Source organism: Dama dama, chromosome 20, assembly GCF_033118175.1.
Source record: "Dama dama isolate Ldn47 chromosome 20, ASM3311817v1, whole genome shotgun sequence".
Taxonomy (NCBI): Eukaryota; Metazoa; Chordata; class Mammalia; order Artiodactyla; family Cervidae; genus Dama; species Dama dama.
In genome coordinates, this window is record NC_083700.1 from 96,481,717 (window position 1) to 96,501,791 (window position 20,075).

At 44.5% G+C, this 20,075-nt stretch overlaps 1 protein-coding gene across 7 annotated transcripts in view; it reads left to right on the forward strand.

The window, feature by feature from the left end:
* Positions 1-20,075, forward strand: part of MKNK1 (MAPK interacting serine/threonine kinase 1) — a 48,730-nt gene that overhangs the window by 20,113 nt on the left and 8,542 nt on the right. For 3 of the 7 annotated variants that reach the window (XM_061121990.1, XM_061121996.1, XM_061121991.1), the window contains exons 3-9: positions 2,788-2,894; positions 5,060-5,161; positions 7,637-7,734; positions 10,984-11,063; positions 12,959-13,032; positions 15,099-15,203; positions 18,495-18,550. In XM_061121990.1, coding sequence (XP_060977973.1) covers positions 2,879-2,894; positions 5,060-5,161; positions 7,637-7,734; positions 10,984-11,063; positions 12,959-13,032; positions 15,099-15,203; positions 18,495-18,550 — 531 coding nt within the window. In that variant the 5' untranslated portion in view covers positions 2,788-2,878. Of the gene's footprint in view, positions 1-2,787; positions 2,895-4,715; positions 4,741-5,059; positions 5,162-5,715; positions 5,799-7,636; positions 7,735-10,983; positions 11,064-12,958; positions 13,033-15,098; positions 15,204-18,494; positions 18,551-20,075 lie in introns of those variants that run through there. The other 4 variants (XM_061121992.1, XM_061121994.1, XM_061121993.1 and 1 more) reach the window with 3 other exon arrangements.

Consider the following 20,075-nt stretch of genomic DNA (forward strand, 5'->3'; position numbering starts at 1 on the left):
AGAGTACATCATGAGAAACGCTGGGCTGGAAGAATCACAAGCTGGAATTAAGATTGCTGGGAGAAATATCAATAACCTTAGATTTTCACACGACACCACCCTTACAGCAGAGAGTGAAGAGGAACTAAAAAGCCTCTGGATGAAAGTGAAAGAGGAAAGTGAAAAAGTTGGCTTAAAGCTTAACATTCAGAAAACTAAGATCATGGCATCTGGTCCCATCACCTCATGGGAAATAGATGGGGAGACAGTGGAAACAGTGTCAGACTTTATTTTTTTGGGCTCCAAAATCACTGCAGATGGTGATTGCAGCCATGAAATTAAAAGATGCTTACTCCTTGGAAGGAAAGTTATGACCAACCTAGATAGCATATTAAAAAGCAGAGACATTACTTTGCCAACAAAGGTCCATCTGGTCAAGGCCATGGTTTTTCCAGTGGTCATGTATGGATGTGAGAGTTGGAGTGTGAAGAAAGCTGAGGGCCGAAAAATTGATGCTTTTGAACTGTGGTGTTGGAGAAGACTCTTGAGAGTCCCTTGGACTGCAAGGAGATCCAACCAGTCCATCCTGAAGGAGATCAGTCCTGGGTGTTCACTGGAAGGACTGATGCTGAAGCTGAAACTCCAATACTTTGGCCACCTCATGCGAAGAGTTGACTCATTGGAAAAGACCCTGATGCTGGGAGGGATTAGGGGCAGGAGGAGAAGGGAACAACAGAGGAGAAGATGGTTGGATGGCATCACCAACTTAATGGACATGAGTTTAAGTAAACTCCAGGAGTTGGTGATGGACAGGGTGGCCTGGTGTGCTGCGATTCATGGGGTCGCAAAGAGTTGGACACGACTGAGCAACTGAACTGAACTGAATGTTGAATTTTTTATAAAGAAATCTAGATATAATTTGTAAAGCTGTAAAGACTAAATTCAGATGTATGTTAGAGAAATATTATTGTATATTTTGTTGAAAAATAAAAACTTGACTGAAACAGTAATAGCACTAAATAAAGTAGTAAACATCATTGTATACCATTTGGAGAATACTGAAAAATATAAAGAAGAAAACCTCCCCATCACACAGAGAAAACTACTGTAGACTAGACATAACCTGGACTTGAAAGGGTAGCATTGAGTTTGAATTCCAGTTAAACAACTAACTAGATGTTTGGCATTCAGTAGATAATTTAGCTTCCCTCATGGCTCAGATGGTAAAGAATCTGCCCACAATGCAGGAGACCTGGGTTCAAACCCTGGGTTGAGAAGACCTCCTGGAGAAGGGAATGGCAACCCACTCCAGTATTCTTGCCTGGAGAATCCCTGGCAGGCTTATAGAGTCGCAGAGTCAGACACAACTGAGCAACTAACACACACAGATAGTTTAACCTCTGATAATTTAACCTCAGTTTCCTCACTTGAAATATGGCGAAGTACTTACCTTTGGCGATTATTGTGAGAATTAGAGATAATGTTTGTAAAATACCTGTGCTTAGTGCGTAATCAACACTCTTTCAGATTGTAATAGTTTAACATTTTTATATATTTCTGTTTAGTCTTTCTCCTCTGTGTTTGTGCATACAGACTTAAGCATACACATGTTTTTTGAAGCACTTCTATATTATGTAAAACGCTGGGTCTTCACAGCATTGCTGGAAAGGGCAGGTATTATTGCAGGTATTATTTTTAAACCTGATCTGTAGATGAGGAAACTGATACTTTTAAGAGGCAAAGTAACTTGGTCTTGGTGCTACATCTGGTAATACCTGAACTGAACCGTCACTGAGTCTCCCGACGCCAAGCCCACACTCCTTTCCTGTCAGCGGTGTGCATCCTCACCAGCTCCACCTCTACTGATTTACGAGTAGTGGACCCCTAAGCCTTGCCCAGGAGGAAAGCAAGGGCTGGAGCCAGTGAAGTGCTAGCTGAGGTCTGTCTTCAGACGTGAAGGAAGTGCTCACTCCCTCTGAAACAGCAGGCACATCATCTGATCCTATAGCAGAGACGAGGCTTCTTGCTAGAAAGTTAAGGACCTTTCAGTCGGGGACTTTATTGAGAGAGAGTGTTTCAGGGATTCAGTGAGTGAAGCCTTACTCTGTGCTGCCTGCAGGGCAAAGGTGTCCCTATATTTCTTTCAGTATGTGCACTTGGTATTTAGAGGGCCTGGTGACAGGCCTGCACCTAAGCCCAAGGATGTGTGTCCTCTTATATCATTTTTATTTCAGTATACATTTTCTGATGCCAGGTATACATCTGACACTGCACCATGATTTACTTAGAAGACACAGGGGTGAGCAGGTGAAGACAGCCCTGGCCTTTAGGATGTTGGAGAGAGCTCAAGGCCAAATAGAACCAGTGCTCTAGTATTAGCTACTAGCAGGGTGTTTGGAAGCAGTGGATGGGGGACCCTATTTGAGTTCTATACAGTAACACCATCTATTTGCAAAGATTTCCAAAGTATTTGTGAAAACCTTAACTTATTATAAGAGAGGGGAGACTTTTGAACTGGGCTTTGATGGCTGAGAGGAGTTCTTAGGCCAAAGGAAGGAGGTGAGCCAAGGACCAGCTTGATTGTGGAGCCTCGCACCCTGAGGAAGCCTTTATCAAATGATTACACACATAATAAACTAAGGTCCCAAGAGAGTGTGTGGACAGGCTCCAGGTAAAGAGCTCTTAGACCTTTGGTAAGATGATGATACATCTCCATCCCACTTCCTGCCCGACCCACCCCCCACTGTAAACAGGGAAGTTAAATATGTTTTTTCACTTCACTGCCTTCCTACATTTTTTTCTTCCTAGTTTCAAAAACAACTCTCCTTCAACAAGTTCTGTTTCCAAGGAAAGTCTTAACCATCTGTCCCTTCTGGCATACCCTCTTCCATTGGAATCCATGCAGAATAGACCAGGTACTCTATCTTTTTGTGTGTGAAGCCATAAAATCTAATATCGCATGTGTGGCAGTGCTCAGAGGTATGCTGCTTCCACGAGAGGCTCCCTCAGCCCTGCTGTGGTGAAAACCAAGTATAAATCGCGGCTAACGGGGTTTTCTAGCTAGAGTCATAAGTATGTCTGAGCATCCCCCGTGAACCATCACACCGCCAGCTCTCTTGCTGCGCCTCTCCATTGCTGCCTTTGGGCTGTTTTGCTTGTCCTTCAGCCCTCCTTCAGAGTGTGGACAGGGTAAGGAAAAAGAGAAGTGAATCCCAGATCTGTCCACTCTGCACTTGGCTCACAGTGCTAGTGAGAAAATAGATTGGGGCGGGGTGGGAGGGGGCTTGCCACTAACTGCACACAAGGACAGGGCAAGAGGGGCAGTGGTCCCTCCTCAGCCTGCTGTCCCATTGGCCGGTGCCCCCTTCCTGGGGGCCTGAAGATAAGTGACCCTGTGTCTTATTTCTGTAGAATTTTCACTCTGTTGGGCAGCTCTTTTCCTTTTAGTTTCCCTTTGGGAGGGTGGACCTTGGGGTGCTAATATTTAAGTTCAATTCTTTGGATTCATAGCATGTTGCAGTCCCCAGATACATTTGTGCTTGAAGCTGTCAGCTAGAGTAGTAGTTTGAGATTCTCTGTGGATTCCTTTTCTTCACGTGTTTATCTGTACTCTAAAATGTAAATGAAAGTCTGCTGTCATCAGATCCTAAAAATGGGAGGAAGAATGCGCTTCCATTGAGCTGTCAGACACTTGGCTGCTTAACCAGGGTTTTCTGGATGTGCTGTTGAAACATGCCATTGTTCTGTGTGCTTTCTCCTAATGGCTGTCGCATACTTGCTTCTGAGAACAGTGTACAGTAGCTATGCTTAGGCTCTAATCAATCTTCCTGAGCAGACTTGCCGTTTTTCTGATCATGTTCAGCTGGGGTCCTCTGAGAAGAGAGTGGGCCTTTCCCCTCAGTGGGCAAAGAGCTAGCTTCCATTTCAAAATCTCAGGGAAAAAAAAAGAAATCCAGCAACCCAAGCCTGTGTTTACTGAAGGTTGGTCTAAAAGTCTTTCACATTGTATACCCCATCAGCACTCGAGTGCCTCTATTTTAGAAGGATGTAAAGGTTTAATCACCCTGGTGGGGATTTAGACCCAGAGACTTCAGAGAAATCTTATTATTTTTAACTGCAGGCAAAGAGTATTAAGGCTCCACTCTGGATCAAGGGCATGACATGTTCTATAAGTAATTTATCTTTAACAGGGGAAGGCCCTTACTAGAGTGTCTTAGAAACAGGACTATGATTGGCCACTGGTTCATTATTCCTCCTTTTCTCTTTCACCCTCTCAGTCTCCTGCTTTATTTTCTCTGACCCTACCCTTTCCTGTCCAGTGTCTAAATGTCTGCCTCACAAATCCTCCCTTTAAGGTGGAGAGCCAGGTGCCTTCTAGGGAGAGATAATAATGTTTTTGTAAAATGACTGAATCCAGCAACTTAGCATAGACCTGTCAACAGCAGACTTCTAAATGGACCCTACCTGCATTCTCTCAAATAGGAGCTAAGGAGGGAGAATGTGCCCCAGGCCTCACAGACTCTCAAGTCTATGCTATTGGACATGAAGGAATTTAGGGCCACCCTCAAACCAAACCCCTGCCCTGTTGTACCTTCACAGAAGCAGTCTCCACTGAGGGCCTTTTGAGTCCTTTGCACATCCACAGGGACGTTACTGAGCATGTCACTTTATTTGTATGGACTGCCCTCCCAAACCCGTCTCCCTTTCTGCTTAGCTCCCTGGCTCCTACCTTTCTGGTGCTGAGGCTGGAAGATGTCACAGGTAGGATTCTGCTATGGATTCATTGTTCAGTTTGGGGGCACATCTAAATCCGTGTGCTAATGAGCTTGGTTACAGCAGGCTTCTGCTATCCTCTTTTAATCTAGCCCATCTGTCTGAGTTCCTTTCCACAGTTAATGATCTCCTATAATGGTTCGCCTTTAGTTTTGCCTCCTGGGTCAAAACAGATCAATAGTCCTCATAGATATTTAAAAGCCATGAGTGTAAAGCTCCTGGGTCTCCCCCCTCTTCTTTCTTCTGGGTGAACTTATAGCTTGATCAGTCCAGTGATACTTCCCTTCCATCTCCTCTCTTCTCCCAGAGATGGGTAGCAGTGAACCAGTTCCCATTGCAGAGAGTGACAAGAGGAAGAAGAAGAAGCGGAAGGCCCGGGCCACTGATTCCTTGCCGGGAAAGTTTGAAGGTTGGTCACTCTCTTTGATCTCTTAGAACTGGATCGGTGACTCCCCAAGCATGCCAGCATCCTGGTAGCCCTGAGTATAGATCTTAGAGCCAACTTCATGTTTTTCCATGTGATAGGCATGAAAGATAGGAGTGAGAGACATGAGCATAGAGGACACATGTGAGGACACAGCAAGAAGGCGGCATCTGTAAGCATCATAGACACCAAATCTGACAGCACCTTGAGTCTTGGACTTGTGGCCTCCAGAACTGTGCGAAAATACACTTCTATGGTTTAAGCCTCCCAGTCAGTGGTATCTTGACATGGCAGCTCTAGCTGACTAATACAGTTTTAAGCTGAGAAAATTTAAAAAAAAAAAAAAAAAGGTGAAGATGAGATGGTTTATAGAAAGGGGGTGACAGAGAGAGAGCACCAGGATGGGAAAAACTCCCAGATGATGCACAGGCCTCCTCTGAATGGTCTGAGCACTTCATCAGGGAATAGAAAGGCAGCCTGTCACAGTCGCATATGGAGCAAGATTGCCTGGTATTTTTCATCTGTGATCTTTCCCTCAGGTAGTCTTGGAGGAGCTGCTGAGAGGTAGAACAACAATGGCAGAGGAAGATGAAACATCAAAGGCCGTGGCTACAAATGAAATGTAAATCTTCTAGGTAGTTCCCTGGCAGTCCAGTGGTTAGAACTCCACGCTTTCACTGCTATGGCCTGAGTTCCATCCCTAGTTGGGGAACTAAGATCTTGCAAGCCATGTGGCATGGCCAGACAAAAAAAAAAAGAAAGAAACTTAAACCTTCTATCAGTAGAGAATTAAGCTCCTAGAGATTGCAGCTGTTTGTGCTGGATGACTCTGACTCCATTCGAAGAGTGCATGTTGTATTCAGGGGACTTGATCAGGTCATCAAACATTTTGAACACTGTGTGTGAGGCACCAGGCTCAGAGCTGGTCCTGTTATCACTGGGCACTGGATGGGATAAAGTGACTCATTGGACACACCTGCAAGTCTCAGTCGCTATTCCTAGGAGTAACCAAGGAATGACGGAGTGACCCCCAGCATCTACTTTTGTTTCTTTCATTGTGAGACTTGAAATAGCCTCCCTGTATGGTCCCTCTTTCCAGCACTGCAGACATACTAGTGAATTGATTGTTTTGTAGAGTGGTCCTAAAACAAACCCTTTATAAGTCAGAAATATTGGACTTCCAGCCACCAATCTGTCCTGACATGTGCAGAGGCTACTATCCAAGTATCCATTGTGAGAGAAGCACATCATTTAAAATACGAACAGCTGTAAGACCAAACAGTGATGGAACCAAGAAGGTGCTTTGTGTAAGGTTTTGTCTGTTTGTGTTTAACAATAGATGTGTGTGTATAGCAGAGAGGGTGAGGGTGGGGAATGAACAAAAGTCCCAAGGGTTTTAGAATAGTTTCCAAATCAACAGGTCTTTCTCTTTCAATGAACAAGAGAGTATTTCCTGTTATTCACAGAAGACTTGTGCAATTATGGAGTTTCTCATAACTAAGTGATAAAATCTAATTTCATGGTTAACAGTATTCTGCGGGTTTTAACACTAGGCTACCTTTAAAGGAAAAAGCTGAAGATTAGTAGCCAAGGGAGGAAGAGGTCAGCTCAGCAGAGGCCTTGATGGAGCTGTGGCTTCCTTTGGAAGGTGTTCAGAGAGCTTGTGCTCTTTGTGAGCCTGGGAGATCACCTAAATATACTTTCAACCCAGGGCTACTGCTGTGTTAGAATCGCTCTGACTCAGCACTCTAAAAACCTCGAGGCATCCGTTTGCATCTTACTTCTCTCTCCTGTTTCCTGTGGGCAACTGCTGGAAACTTCTCAGAAATCTCCAGTGACTTCCACTATGTGTGGCATAAAATAAAACAGTGCTTTATTCCCCTTTGTATCACCAGTTCCTAGTACAGAACTGGTTATGTAGTAGGTGCTCAACAAATGAGTGAGTGAATGAATGATGTCCATTCAGATCACATCTCTTCTGTGAGGATCCCCCAGATCCACTGAGCAGATTTAACCTCTCCCTTCCCCTGCTCTTTTTTTTCTTACTGTGTTTTATCCCTCTCTGGTTTATTCTGGGGTCACTTGTGTACAAACCTGTCTGTGTTCCCCAGCAGACTGTGACTCTCAAAGGCCAGGGACTATATTTTATTCCTCACTGTGTCCCTGTTGTGAGTCTGACAAGTTGTCTGGCACACAGTAGGTGCTTGGGAAGCATGTGCTGAATTGAACCCCCTTCACTGACCTCATCTCAGGAGCAAGGTCCTGCGATGAGACCTGCTTGTCGTGAAGCTGAGTCCCAAGGCAGTCGGGAACATTAGTGGCCTTTCTCATCAATGAGCACTGCCAGGTCCTTGAGCACCTGTGCTGTCAGACTGGGGAAGTCAAGTGACACAGCTCTTCTTTCCTTCTCTGCAAAGGGGTGACTCATCTTGTTATGCTTCTCCTCCATTTTACCTCTAGATGTATACAAGCTGACCTCTGAACTGCTGGGAGAGGGAGCCAATGCCAAAGTTCAAGTTGCCGTGAGCCTGCAGAATGGCAACGAGTATGCTGTCAAAGTGAGTGTCTCATCTAGATGCCAGGCTTTACTTTGCAGATAGTGAGTCCCAGTTTGTCCTAAACCAGATACATTTTACATTTCACAGCATAGTGGCTTAATAAGAATGGGAGCTCCAAAGCTGTATTCACTAAATTCAGTGATTTCTCTACTTACTTGCTGTGTAACATTGGACAAGTTACTTAACCTTTCTGTCCTTCAGTTTCTTCATCTGTATAATAAGTGTAATAATAGAACCTATGTGGTATTGTTGTGAGGTTTAAATAAGTTAATATGTGTAAAGTGCTTAGGGCAGTGCCTCTGGTGAATGAAGTCAGCTTCAGAAAACAGTCAGATTTGGAATTAGAAGGCCTATCTGAATCTCTTTTTTGACAAATTACTACTCTTTGACTTGGGACAAGTCGCTGAACCTCTTTGAGTGTCAGTTCTCACATTTCTAGAAGGAAGATAATACCTACCTGCACAAGTGATGTACAGCAGTGTGTTGACAAGGACTGAGTGCTCAGCTTTGGGGCAGGAGAAGTATTTTCCATCTACATGACCTCGGAGTGGCTTACCTTGCCCCTCTGCTCTTCTGTTTGCTGATACTACATGAAAGAAAGGTTAGATCTAAAGCAGTGGTTCTCAAAGTGTGGTCCCTGCATTATTAGTATCAGCACAACTTGATGATCTGGGAACTTGTTAGAGACACACATTATCTGACTCTGTCCTAGACCTGCTGAATCAGAAATTCGGGGCAGGCCCCAGCAACGTTAATTTGAACCCTCCAGGTGATTCTGATACCTACCAAAGTTTTCAAGACATCTACCTGAGCCAGCAGGTCTCATCGCTGCTTCAAATGGGTAAACCCAGCCAAACTGGCTTCTGAAAGATATGTTTCTCCTTTTAACCAAATGGTCATAGTCCCAGATGGATTTATAAAGGAGAACACTTTTGCTAAGCCACAGCCCTTTTTGCTGGAGTATTGCTTCATGTGATAGCAAAAGCATTATCTTGATTCCTTGTTCTAAACAGATCAGTATAAATTCCAATTAATTTTAAAAAAATATGCCTAAGTGGGTAAATTTAAATGGATTGTCAAATATTTAATACATTTGTGGATGACAGAACTACTTCTTCGAGGCTGCCCTTCCTCCAGGCTCCCTGGCATCTTTGGGCAAATACCAGACCTGGGCCTGGCAATGCTTTGGTTTCAGCAATGCTGCCCTGTCAGGAAGCATTTAGCAGGAGGCTTCCTGTGTGCTGTTTTGGACCTATCAGGAATCCTCTGGTCCTTATAAATTCCTGAATATTCAGGAATTAAGAGGAGAGACAAGCCTTTCCCAGGGCTGAGGAATCCAGGCATTTCCTTCGTTAGTTGTTCAATATGGTGATAAGTACCCGCTTCCTTCTTATGAACCATACAGTAAAAAGTGATTGTTTACAATTCTCTCTCTTTAATAGGGATCGCCTTATGTTTTGTAAGTCTGGAATTTTAATCTTTATCTTTGCTGAGAATAACTACCTTGTAAGATATTATATATGCCCACACCATGTTGATTAAAACACCTTTGCTCCGTCAGAGCTTGGGTCCCTGTGTCTTTCTTTCTTTCTTTCTTTCTCTCTTTCTCTCTTTCTCTCTCTCTCTCTCTCTCTCTCTATATATATATATACATACATATATATGTATATATATATTTCTGGCTGATTCCCTGGACTGCGAAAGCTGGCTGCGTAACCCAGAGAATATTAGACTCTTTCCTTCTTTCACTCTCTCATCATTGACTCCGGACCACCAGATTCCAGTCCAATAAAGGAACAACGCTGCCCATGTCTCATGTCTCTCCTGTTCTTTGAAAGTGCCCCAGATGTGGGCTACTTCTCCAGCCTGGCTCCACTATACTTGATTTTATTAGGGCTTTGCACAACAGCCATCCAACTGATGAATCCTAGAGTCTTACTCTTGGAATGGAATTTCAAGATAATCTGGACCTGAGCCTCCCTTGTAACTCCTCATAGTTTTCCATGTTTTGCACACCCCTATGATCTCTGGTAGCAAGAGCTCTTTGCCTCCTCAGAGAAAATCATGCCATCCAACTATGCGGGATAGTTGCCTGCTGGGAATTTCTTCCTAACTTTGATCTGCTTGATGAACGAACAAGCTGAATAGCTTCTGTGCCCCAGAACCACGCCTCTCTGCCAGCTCAGAACGGGAGTCCAGTGGTCTGCTAACCAACTTGGACTTGTTTAGAAAATTACACTTGGTTGTAGATGTGTGTGCTGCTACATGTTGGAGACGTTTGAAGTGTCTTCGGTGACAGTCTTGGGATGAAGGACCCAGATGTCTGCCCACCCCACACATGGGACTGTCAGGCAGTACCAGCTCTGCAGAGAACTTCCTCGAAGGCTCTACCTGCAGCGGTTTGGGGCTCTGGATGGGTCTGTAGAGATGTGCAGAGTCAGCCAGTCCCCACATAACTCACCTGCTCATCTGTTGGCTGGCCCATTCCTTCAGTCAATACTTGCCAAGCATCTTCAGGTATAGGTGGGGAGGGGGAGCAGCTCACAGCATCATTGGAGAGACAGAGCCTCCAGGTTCTCTGAGCAAAGTTGTGTAGGATATAAGCGGATATTGGACAGTGAGGGCTTTAGAAGCAGCTGTGGGCTTGAACAGCAGCCCTGCCATTTAGCAGAGCTGTGAGCAAAATGCTTTACCTCTGCCTGTTCTTTCGGGATTGTGTTGTAAGGATTAACTGAGATTATGTACCTAAATGACTTCATATAGTCCCTGCCAAAGGGTAAGTTCTCAGAAGAATTGCAGAAGTGGCATCTGAGCTGGGCCTTGGAGCTTTATTGCCTCCTCACTGTATCCCTTATCCCCTTGCTCTTCCTCCAGCACTAGAAGATCCTTCAGTAGAGTGTGTAAGTTCTTAGCCTTAAGGCAGAGAGAGATGCCTTCAGAGTAGGAGCTTGGTAGACCTGGTTCTTTGTCTTGCTGGCTGCCTCAGTCTCCCCTGGGCTGCTGGGGTAGCACCCTCACAGGCTTCGATGGCGATGTACTTGACCAGAGTCAAACAGGTGGGCTAGAAGGTCCTGGGGCCAGTCTGTTGCTTTGCTGACAGAAGCACAGTGCCTGCGTCGCCATGGCCTACTCCAGACTTTTGCTTGACACTGGATTTCGGCTGAATTGGCCTTGCACTCTGCCAGAGGGCACCTGTTGGGAGTGTTTTGACCAGGTGGGTGTATATGACAGGTTTTATTTTTCACACAGATCATCGAAAAACATGCAGGACACAGTCGGAGTAGGGTATTTCGGGAGGTGGAGACGCTCTATCAGTGTCAAGGAAACAAGTGAGTATAGTGTTGGGTGACTTGCTGATTCTCTGGGAGTGGGGGATGGTTGGCTACAGAAAAGGAAGTTATTTCTCACCATCTCACAACCCCAGCAGTTAGCTCTTGCTCCTTCCCCACATCTGTATATAACTCCTTCCATCTTACAATTTTTAAAAGAGAGAGACAGAAGCAGCAGCAGCAAAGAAGCTGTCTTCTGTGTAGGCTGAAATACTGTACATACCAGGAATTTAGACAAGTTAGAAGAGCAAGCAATCTGAATCAGTAGCTGCTTGGAAAAAAATAGGTTTTATTTCTTGCAAGCACCTGTAGAAAGTAGAATGTTGCCTAGTAGAAATCTATAGGGACCTGCTTTAGTAAATAGATGAGGATGATGATGCTATGGAGACTATTTGTGCTGTTTTCTGTTTCTGGCATATTTACATATGTGCAGCTGCTACTAGGGCTTCCCTCATAGCTCAGTTGGTAAAGAATCCACCTACAATGCAGGAGACCCCAGTTCAGTTCCTGGGTCGGGAAGATCCTCTGGAGAAGGGATAGGCTACCCACTCCAGTATTCTTGGGCTTTCCTTGTGATTCAACTGGTAAAGAATCCACCTGCAATGCAGGAAACGTGGGTTCAATCCCTGGGTTGGGAAGATCCCCTGGAGAAGGAAAAGGTTACCCACTCCAGTATTCTGGCCTGGAGAATTCCATGGACTATACAGTCCATGGGGTTGCAAAGAGTTGGACACAACTGAGCAACTTCGACTTTCAGCCACTACTAAGGGTCCTGAAACCTTGTTTAACACTCTTTGCTTGATAACTGGGCCAAGGTAGTCTCTAGCCCCATCTTATTCTGCTTACCACCAACTCCGAATGAGTGGCTCTCCCACTGTGGCTTTAAATCAGGGTCACCTCTAAGACTCCGCTTCCCGCTCTCTCCTGTCATGGCAGGGTCAGCAGGGAGCCAGTGGCCAGTATTGATGGCTTTGTCATTAAGCTTGGAAGAAGGGGGCTGCTGTTGATTTAACTCCAGGCACTGCCTCTACAATCTTCTTTCAAATTAGGCCATTTTGGCCATCTTATTCAGACGCCTTTTTGCTAGTAAAAGCCCGATGTCTGTCCCAAAGTGGTCAGCATTTTTTTATGAGAGACAGATTTTTATTTTCAGCCCTGCAGCTTCTGAGTTCAGCATTACAGACTCTACTTGGTTTATTTCATTCTTTAAAAGAAAAACGCCCCCAACACCTCTGATATCCAGGCTGGTGGCTTCCCTACTGAGTTACAAGACGACCTTGTTGGCAGAGCGCAGTAATGCTCAGGCAGACAGAGAGTGCTCACCGGGGAAGGCCACAAGTGCTATGGTGGCAGGGAATGCGGCCGTTTCATTAAGTAGCGCTTAGCAGTTAGGGTCTAGCAGTGCCCACGTTAGGCCCCAAGTCTATTTGACAGATGTTTCTATTTTCTCCAGGCAATGTAAATACTGCCCCGTGATTTATGGGCAAGAGGGAGGGCAAGTAATTATTTGCTGCTTGCCTCCAGGACACACACCTACTATTCAGTGTTATTAGCCGCAATTGCTTCCAGTCGGCTGCAGATTTTATTCAGTTTAATGTGACCGGGACTTTTTTTATAACTCTACCTAGTGGGTTTTAGGGTTGGGGTTTGACAGCACAGACTTGGTGAAAACACCAGAGACTGAACATTATGGAAAGATAAGGTGACCTGAATCTTGCTAACACCGTTGGCTACTTCTTAAACCTGGGTCTTTAATAAGCATTCTGATTTCAAGTTGATTTCTGCCCGTTACAGAGTATCTGTTTTTTTTTTTTTTTTTGTCTATTTATAAGTGAGCTTCAATATATAACACCATTTTCCCTTTTTTCTTTTCCTCCTATTTTTCCCTATTTAAGGCACATTTTGGAGCTGATTGAGTTCTTTGAAGACGACACAAGGTTTTACTTGGTCTTTGAGAAATTGCAAGGAGGTACTTAACTGTTGAGCGTGTGTTCGGACTTCTGATTAAGACCCAGGGTAGTGATCATCCATCATGAATCCCAGAGACTTCTAAAATGAGTCAAACTAATAAAAAGGATGAAGGACTTAAAACTGCCCTTGATTTGGGAGAAGGAAGGCCGGAGGGAAGGATGATAATTAGCATTTTGCAGGACTTAGAATGTCATTGGTGTGTGCACTCTATAAATGCCTTCTCATTATAATAGGGCTCATATATAGATATATTTCATCATTGATTTATCAATCCATTGTTTTGACGTATTCACTATTTAATGGAATTAATTGTGGGGCAGAAGCTCTTACACACACTCGAAGTCCAAAAAGGCTCACCAGAGGAGAGGAGGGATGCACCGTTTAGGACACAGACCAGGATAGAAAGGAGGCCTGAGAAGTGCCGTCCTGCAGGTGGAAAGATGCCATTCTTGACCACCACTGCTTCTGCCATCACCCACACACATGATCGCTGGAATATATATTTAAGTTGCCTTTCTGACATAGAGAAGCCCCTTCCCTCCCTATCACTCGCCCATCCCTAGGTCACATTTGCAAGGTGAAGATTAAGGAGGATGTCTGGAGCCAAGTGGAGTTCTACACAGGGAGGGGCTAGGTGGTTAAGGGAGCTCCATCTCTTACTAGCTGTGTGACCTTGAGCAAGTCATCTAACCTTTCCAAATGGTACTCTCTGTAATCTGTAAATAGGGGAAATGACAGCTCCGACCTCTTTGGAACACTGTCAAGATTAAATGAGATTATTCATGTGAAATGCTTAGCTCAGTGCCCAGTGAGCACTAAAGGTTTAATAAATGTCAGATGTTAATATTATTAAAACAGTTGGGTGTACTGGGGGCTATTGTAGACATGTACTCTTCACCTTCCCTTTTAACAAATTTGGAAACAAGACTTGAGCAAGCCCAAGACTTAACACAGAGCCAGTTTTCTCAGAATGTTCCACAGTGTATTGGGATCCTTTGTTTACTCTGGCAAGTGAAAGATCTTACATACTCTTCCCTTGTCAAAAGCCAGAGGTAATAAGTAAACATGTGCCATTTCTGGGGCACAGAGATGACACCTTCAGGCCAGAAATTCTGGCTTCCAGTGGTGAGCACAGACCACATGGAACCAAGCCATATGCTTATGCCTGTGTGCGCCCCGCTTCACCAAGCGACACTAGCCCTGTGAATTACCTGTTCTGAGATGCCTGATGCAGCCGGGTTTATCTGTAGCCATGTCACTCTACTGAGGCCAGACTCAGTGGGTAAAAAAGAGTGTTTGGTTGGCTCAGAGAATCCTATCCCCCAAACCAGTCAAACCACAAGCCCTGCTGAGGAGAGGTCTGCACAGGCTCCAGGGCCAGACTTACTGGGCTCGATTCCTGATGACGCCTCCATTTACTGATACGTGATCTGGAACAAGTTGCTTAACCTTTCTTGGCTTCAGGTTAGTGAGGATTACCCTGTTTTGTACATGACGTCCACTTGCAGTGAGGATAAGATAATCTATTTTAAAAATACCACATAGTGCTTGGTACAGAGCAACTACTCAATAAATATTAGCCATTGCCAACAAAATAACAGCAACAATAATAATAATAATAAATGGGAAATTTCAGGAGAGAAAGCAGTTTTTTCCCTTTTTCTAGACCTTTACACAACCAGTAGAGGTGTGGCATTTCCACCTGAAAGCCTGTGCTCTTGTTTGGACCTGAGCTCAGATGCAAGGGAGGAAAAGTTCCTCTAGAGAGGCCCCCAGCCCCAGGTGGAGTCACTTTTAGTTCCTTTCGATTTCAGAAGCCAGATCTACCCTACATCTGCCCTTCTGCACTCATCATAGACAGGTGCAGAAGATAGCTGTCCAGTTCTTTTCAGTCCAGTTTTGTGCTGGTACCTGGTCTATGCCAGATACCACACTGGTGCTGGACATTCAGTGATGAGTAAGCCTGTGTCCCCACCTGAAACTTTTGAAAACTTGGCCTCTGAGAAGTTACTACTCTTACTAGAGCCTGAAAAGACAGTCCTCTCTGCCCCTTCTGCTCTTCAGGCTCCATCTTGGCCCACATCCAGAAGCAGAAGCACTTCAATGAGCGAGAAGCCAGCCGAGTGGTGCAGGATGTCGCTGCCGCCCTTGACTTCCTGCACACCAAGGGTGAGCCAGGCCTTGGCCTTAGTGGGTGGGTTTGGCTGGTCACCTCTGAGGGCCAAGGGAGAGGGACAGACCAGGTAGAAGGCTGGGAGCTGGTGCAGCTAGCAGGCACACCCAGGATGATGAGGGGCCAGGCCAGGGTGGCTCCTATACTTCTGATGCAGATGGCAGGTGGTTGTGGAACTATTAAGCAGGCTAGGGATACAGGAAAAAGAGCAAGGAGGGGAAAAATAGATTTCATGTTGAACAAGGGATGTCTGAGTGTGTGTATGTGAATGATCTTTTCCTTTACTAATGAAGAATACAAAAACCATGCATAATATAACCTAGATTCTAGGATGAATATTTGGGTATTATTCAGTCTAGTGTTTTAAAATATATCACCTGTATCTCTCTTTTCAAAATTGGCATGGTAGTATATGTGTAGTTTATATCTTGTTCACAATAAATGGGAAATGCATTTTTTTATTAACATGGTAAGTTGGAGGTATCTGTTGAACATTGATTGTGATGGTAAATAGCAGGCTACTATTGTTTGAATTACACTTCAGTGTATGGTTCCTTATCTAGAACTTCTGTAGTCAATTAAATATTTTTGCACATTATATGTTTTCACATTTCTGGTAATATGTTTACTATCACATACATTTTAAAATTTGCCTAACAACAGTACCATAGCAAAAATGAATTCTGGCTTCACCTTTTTTTGCCAGCTATGTGCTTTCCCAGTACCATTGGCTCCCTCCTAGAGTTGTGGTGAGAATTAAGAGAGGTCATAATGACGTCACCAACAGTAGCTAACACTTTATGTAGCACTTGTTATGTGCCAGGCACTGTCCAAGGTCTTTTATATGTATCAATTCGCTTACATAATTGTGTGTGTGTTATACACATGTAATAGTGGAGCACAGTGCCTGGCACTTAGTAGTTCTTCAAAAATATTTCCTCTACCCTCCACCCCAACCAAGCAGGCAGCATTTTTACTCCTTACACTAATTCCCTTAAAGAAAAATGTCCTGCCTTCTTGGGGTGGGAGTGGAGCACATACTTTGAGGTTTAGTTCCGCTCCTTTCACTTCTGTGACATTGGCCAGCCTCGCTGGTCAGGAGCGCTCAGGTCCACTTGCAGGCATGATGCTCCTGCATCCTGCTTTGTGCCAGCAATACAGTGCAGCTGGTGAGGCGTGTGCAGGAGGGGAGGCTCACCAATCCACCTCGCTTCCTCCAGGGCCTGAGGAAACTGCTCCATGCCCACGCTGGGGGCCTGACTTGCACATGGGATGAAAATTCCTAGAAGGGGGCTTCTGTACTTTGCACAGCATGATGAATAGCTGTAGTTCTGTTTCTGAAAGCTGGGATGCATGTACGTAACACCTGCCTGACAGAGATTTACAACTGCTCCCCAAGCAGCCTCGGTAGATTGCAAAACTGGGTCACGCTTTTTACAAGATCCATACGTTGGAGGGGGGTAAAGGTGGTTTTATTTCTTATTTATTTATTTATTTTCACCAGAATGCACTACAGGGACCAGAGGCTGGTGGTGTCTTAGGAATTCTGAAGTGAGCTGGTTAACATCTAGATGGCCAGCTGCCCATGTGACTAGAAGTTGGAGGGGATGAAAAACGATTTGCAGCTGAACTTGGCTGTTTTCTAAATAACTTCACACCTGAAAGATGAATTGGGCTAGAATGGGTCAGCCTGAAACAAGTTCCATACTTTTAAATACTGGACACAGTGCAGCTCAACCTCTGGGAAATGAACTGAAGCAGCTCGATGGCCTGTGTGCTCACCGAGGCAGGCCTATTATTATGGCTGACTCTTAGTTCTCAGGCCAGGGGACGACGGGGCCATGGGCATCTATTTGGAGAGTAAGGCTCCATGTATGGCTTGTGATCCTTCTGTGGGAGCACTTGCTGTAATGGAAAATATCTTTCACTTTTAGTGCAGCAAGCTGCAGCCTGGCTCAATTTGTGCAGCCTGGACTGAGTTGCTCTGGGTTCTCATTCAATTAGGTGACTGATGAAGTTACTTAGCCTGCTGGAGCTCAGGTTCTTCCTCCCTAGTGAAGAGCATCTGGTGGGCTGGGCCTCTGCCTCCTGCCGGTGAGCCAGAGGGCTGCCGGCAAAGTTGATCAGCAAGGGAGGTATAGTGAAGCAGAGTCTGCTGTTCTCCATTATTCCATGAATCCTCTGCTGCTTCCCAGTACTTCCAAGCAGTAGCTGTTGAACTTTTACTCTATTTTACAGCCTTTCTATCTCTGCACCATACACTCTGCAGGAGGAAAAAGGAATGGGAGGTTTCTGTGTCCACCACTAGAACACCATGGCCATGAGTCTTTGTCAGTGTTTTTGGTTAAAAGATGGTTTACCCCCAGATGTCTTAATGGCCAGGTTAGCAGCTTTTAATGTCTCATGGGGTAAGCTGCTATCTGCAGTCTCCCTCAAGGAGGTCTGACCAAAATGCAGGGATTGTTGTTGTTTAGTCCCTAAGTTGCATCCTACTCCTTTTTGACCCCATGGACTAGCCCACTAGGCTCCTCTGTCCATGGTCTTATTCAGGCAGGAATACTGGAATGAGTTGTTTCCTTCTCCAGGGGGAATCTTCCTGATCCAGGGATTGAACCCACGTCTGCTGCATTGGCAGGCGGATTCTTTCCACTGAGCCACCAGGGAAGCCCAAAATACAGGGGAGGTTCTTAAGAACAGCACCGTTGGGCCAAAGTAGTCCTTGCTGACCTTCTGATAGGACTGTCTTATACATGGTGAGCAAGTGAGAAGGGAGACAAGCTTTGGGAGATTTGTTAACTAACTCAATCCTCTGAACATTCAGGGAGTCCTACTGAAGGAATCTTTTTTTTTTTTTAAGTTGGCCACACAAGAAGAAATGAGGTAAAGCAGTTCCAGCCCCCTGAGATGCTCTTAAACAAGACACTAATTATTTCTTCATTTCTGTTCCAAGCGGGGCTGTTCGGAGGGCTCTTTGCTCTGGTTCGTATTAGGCTGCTTACTCTGGGTTGGCAGTGCAGTGCTGAGAGGTGGGCTTGCTGGGATTCATTTAGCCCTTCTTATCCCTGCCAGACTTCTAAAGCTTCTGCTTTAGAAGAACTTGCAGAATCAACTGTGCTTTCTGTTTGTGTCTCTGGTTACTTCTGCCTCCTGTAGCTCGTTGATTTTTTAATGTACCATAATTGGGAATTAATCTGCGAACAACAGCATTTGGAAAAAATTAATTGTGTGTGGAGTGTTTGATAATTGTGTGTATATGTTAACCATTTCTTTGTTCTTTGTCATTTCAGGCATTGCTCATCGAGATCTGAAGCCAGAAAATATACTGTGTGAATCTCCAGAAAAGGTACCTGGGGCCTGATTTGGGGTGTCACAGTTGACACAGACACAGGGAAGTCATCCTTACTTTCAGTGTAAATCATCAGCGGCTCTCTCAGCCCCAATTGAACTGACTGTTACAGACACGTAAGAGTGTTATCCTAATGTGTAGCGTTTCTACATCCCAGACAGGGCTAGTCCTGGGCCCTTCTGTGTTCTTTATGAGTGGATTGTCATAAACCTGAGAGTTTGTAAAATATATGAGACCTGCACACAGTGATTGTTTTCTAGTCCAGTGCACCTACTTTTAGAACAGTAGATGTGAGTCAAACAACAATTCGATCTTACATCAAGCAAATCTCTGCTTGTGAATGATGTTTATGTTACAGTATGTGTGCCTACTATTGTCTACCACTACAAGCTATAGTTGGGAAGCAAGTTCTTAAAAAGGGTTTGTGCTTCCATTTTTATTTCCAAAGGTACCCATTAAAAAGAAGGCATTTATACTTGGTGTTGAACAAATGCAGCCTATGTTTTAAGCCGTTGGATTAATTTATCTGTTTCTGGCTGCGCTGGGTCTTCGTTGTGGCTCCCGGGCTTGGTAGTGCTGAGCGTGGGCTTAGTTGCCCCAGTGCACATGGGATCTTAGTTTGTGGACCAGGGATTGATACCATGTTCATTTGCAGGCAGATTCTTAACCACTGGACCACCAAGGAAGTCCCCAAATGCAGCCTATTTTAATCTTTATCTTAATCCGTTAGTAAATGGAAATAAATCTGTTTGCATTTCCATAAGCATATGTGAATTTGACAGATTATTTGTTAGGAGGGTTTAGGCATAGGTTATTTTGATGGCCCACATTCCTAGCTCTGTGTATATACATGTACATATGCATGATACACCTGTCTTTGTTTGGATTAGGCGAGAGCTCATAAATAAGGAGTGACTGTGAGGGAACATGTAAATCAGCCTGCTACTACAATGCTTTTGTGGGAAATAGAAATATATTCACTCAAATAAGAGCTTGTGGCTTCCTGTCCATGGCTCTGGCATAAAACTATAATTTATCATGATTATCATTATGGTTAATATTAATAATTATGTTTTAACATTTTTTGAGCACTTACATTGTACCAGGCACTTACACTTATTTATCTAATTTTTATAAAATCTCATGAGGTAGATACTATTATTTTCATTTTATGGAGATGAGGAAACAGAAGTTTAGATAGATTAAGAAATTGCCCAAAGTCACTCAGTTGATAAGTAGCAGAGATTAAAACTTGGAGAAGGGAATGGCAACCCACTCCAGTATGCTTGCCTGGAAAATTCAGTGGACAGAGGAGCCTAGTGAGCTACAGTCCGTGGGGTCACAAAGGGTCAGACATGACTAAGTAACTAACACCTTCAGAGATTAAAACTAAGGTAGTCTGACCCTGGACTGGTGCTCTGAACTACTCTGTCATAGCGCCTCTGATTTACAGTGTACTTTTGTGTCCTTTGTTTCATTTGATCTTCATGACACAGGTTTGTTGCCAACCCTTTATATGGTT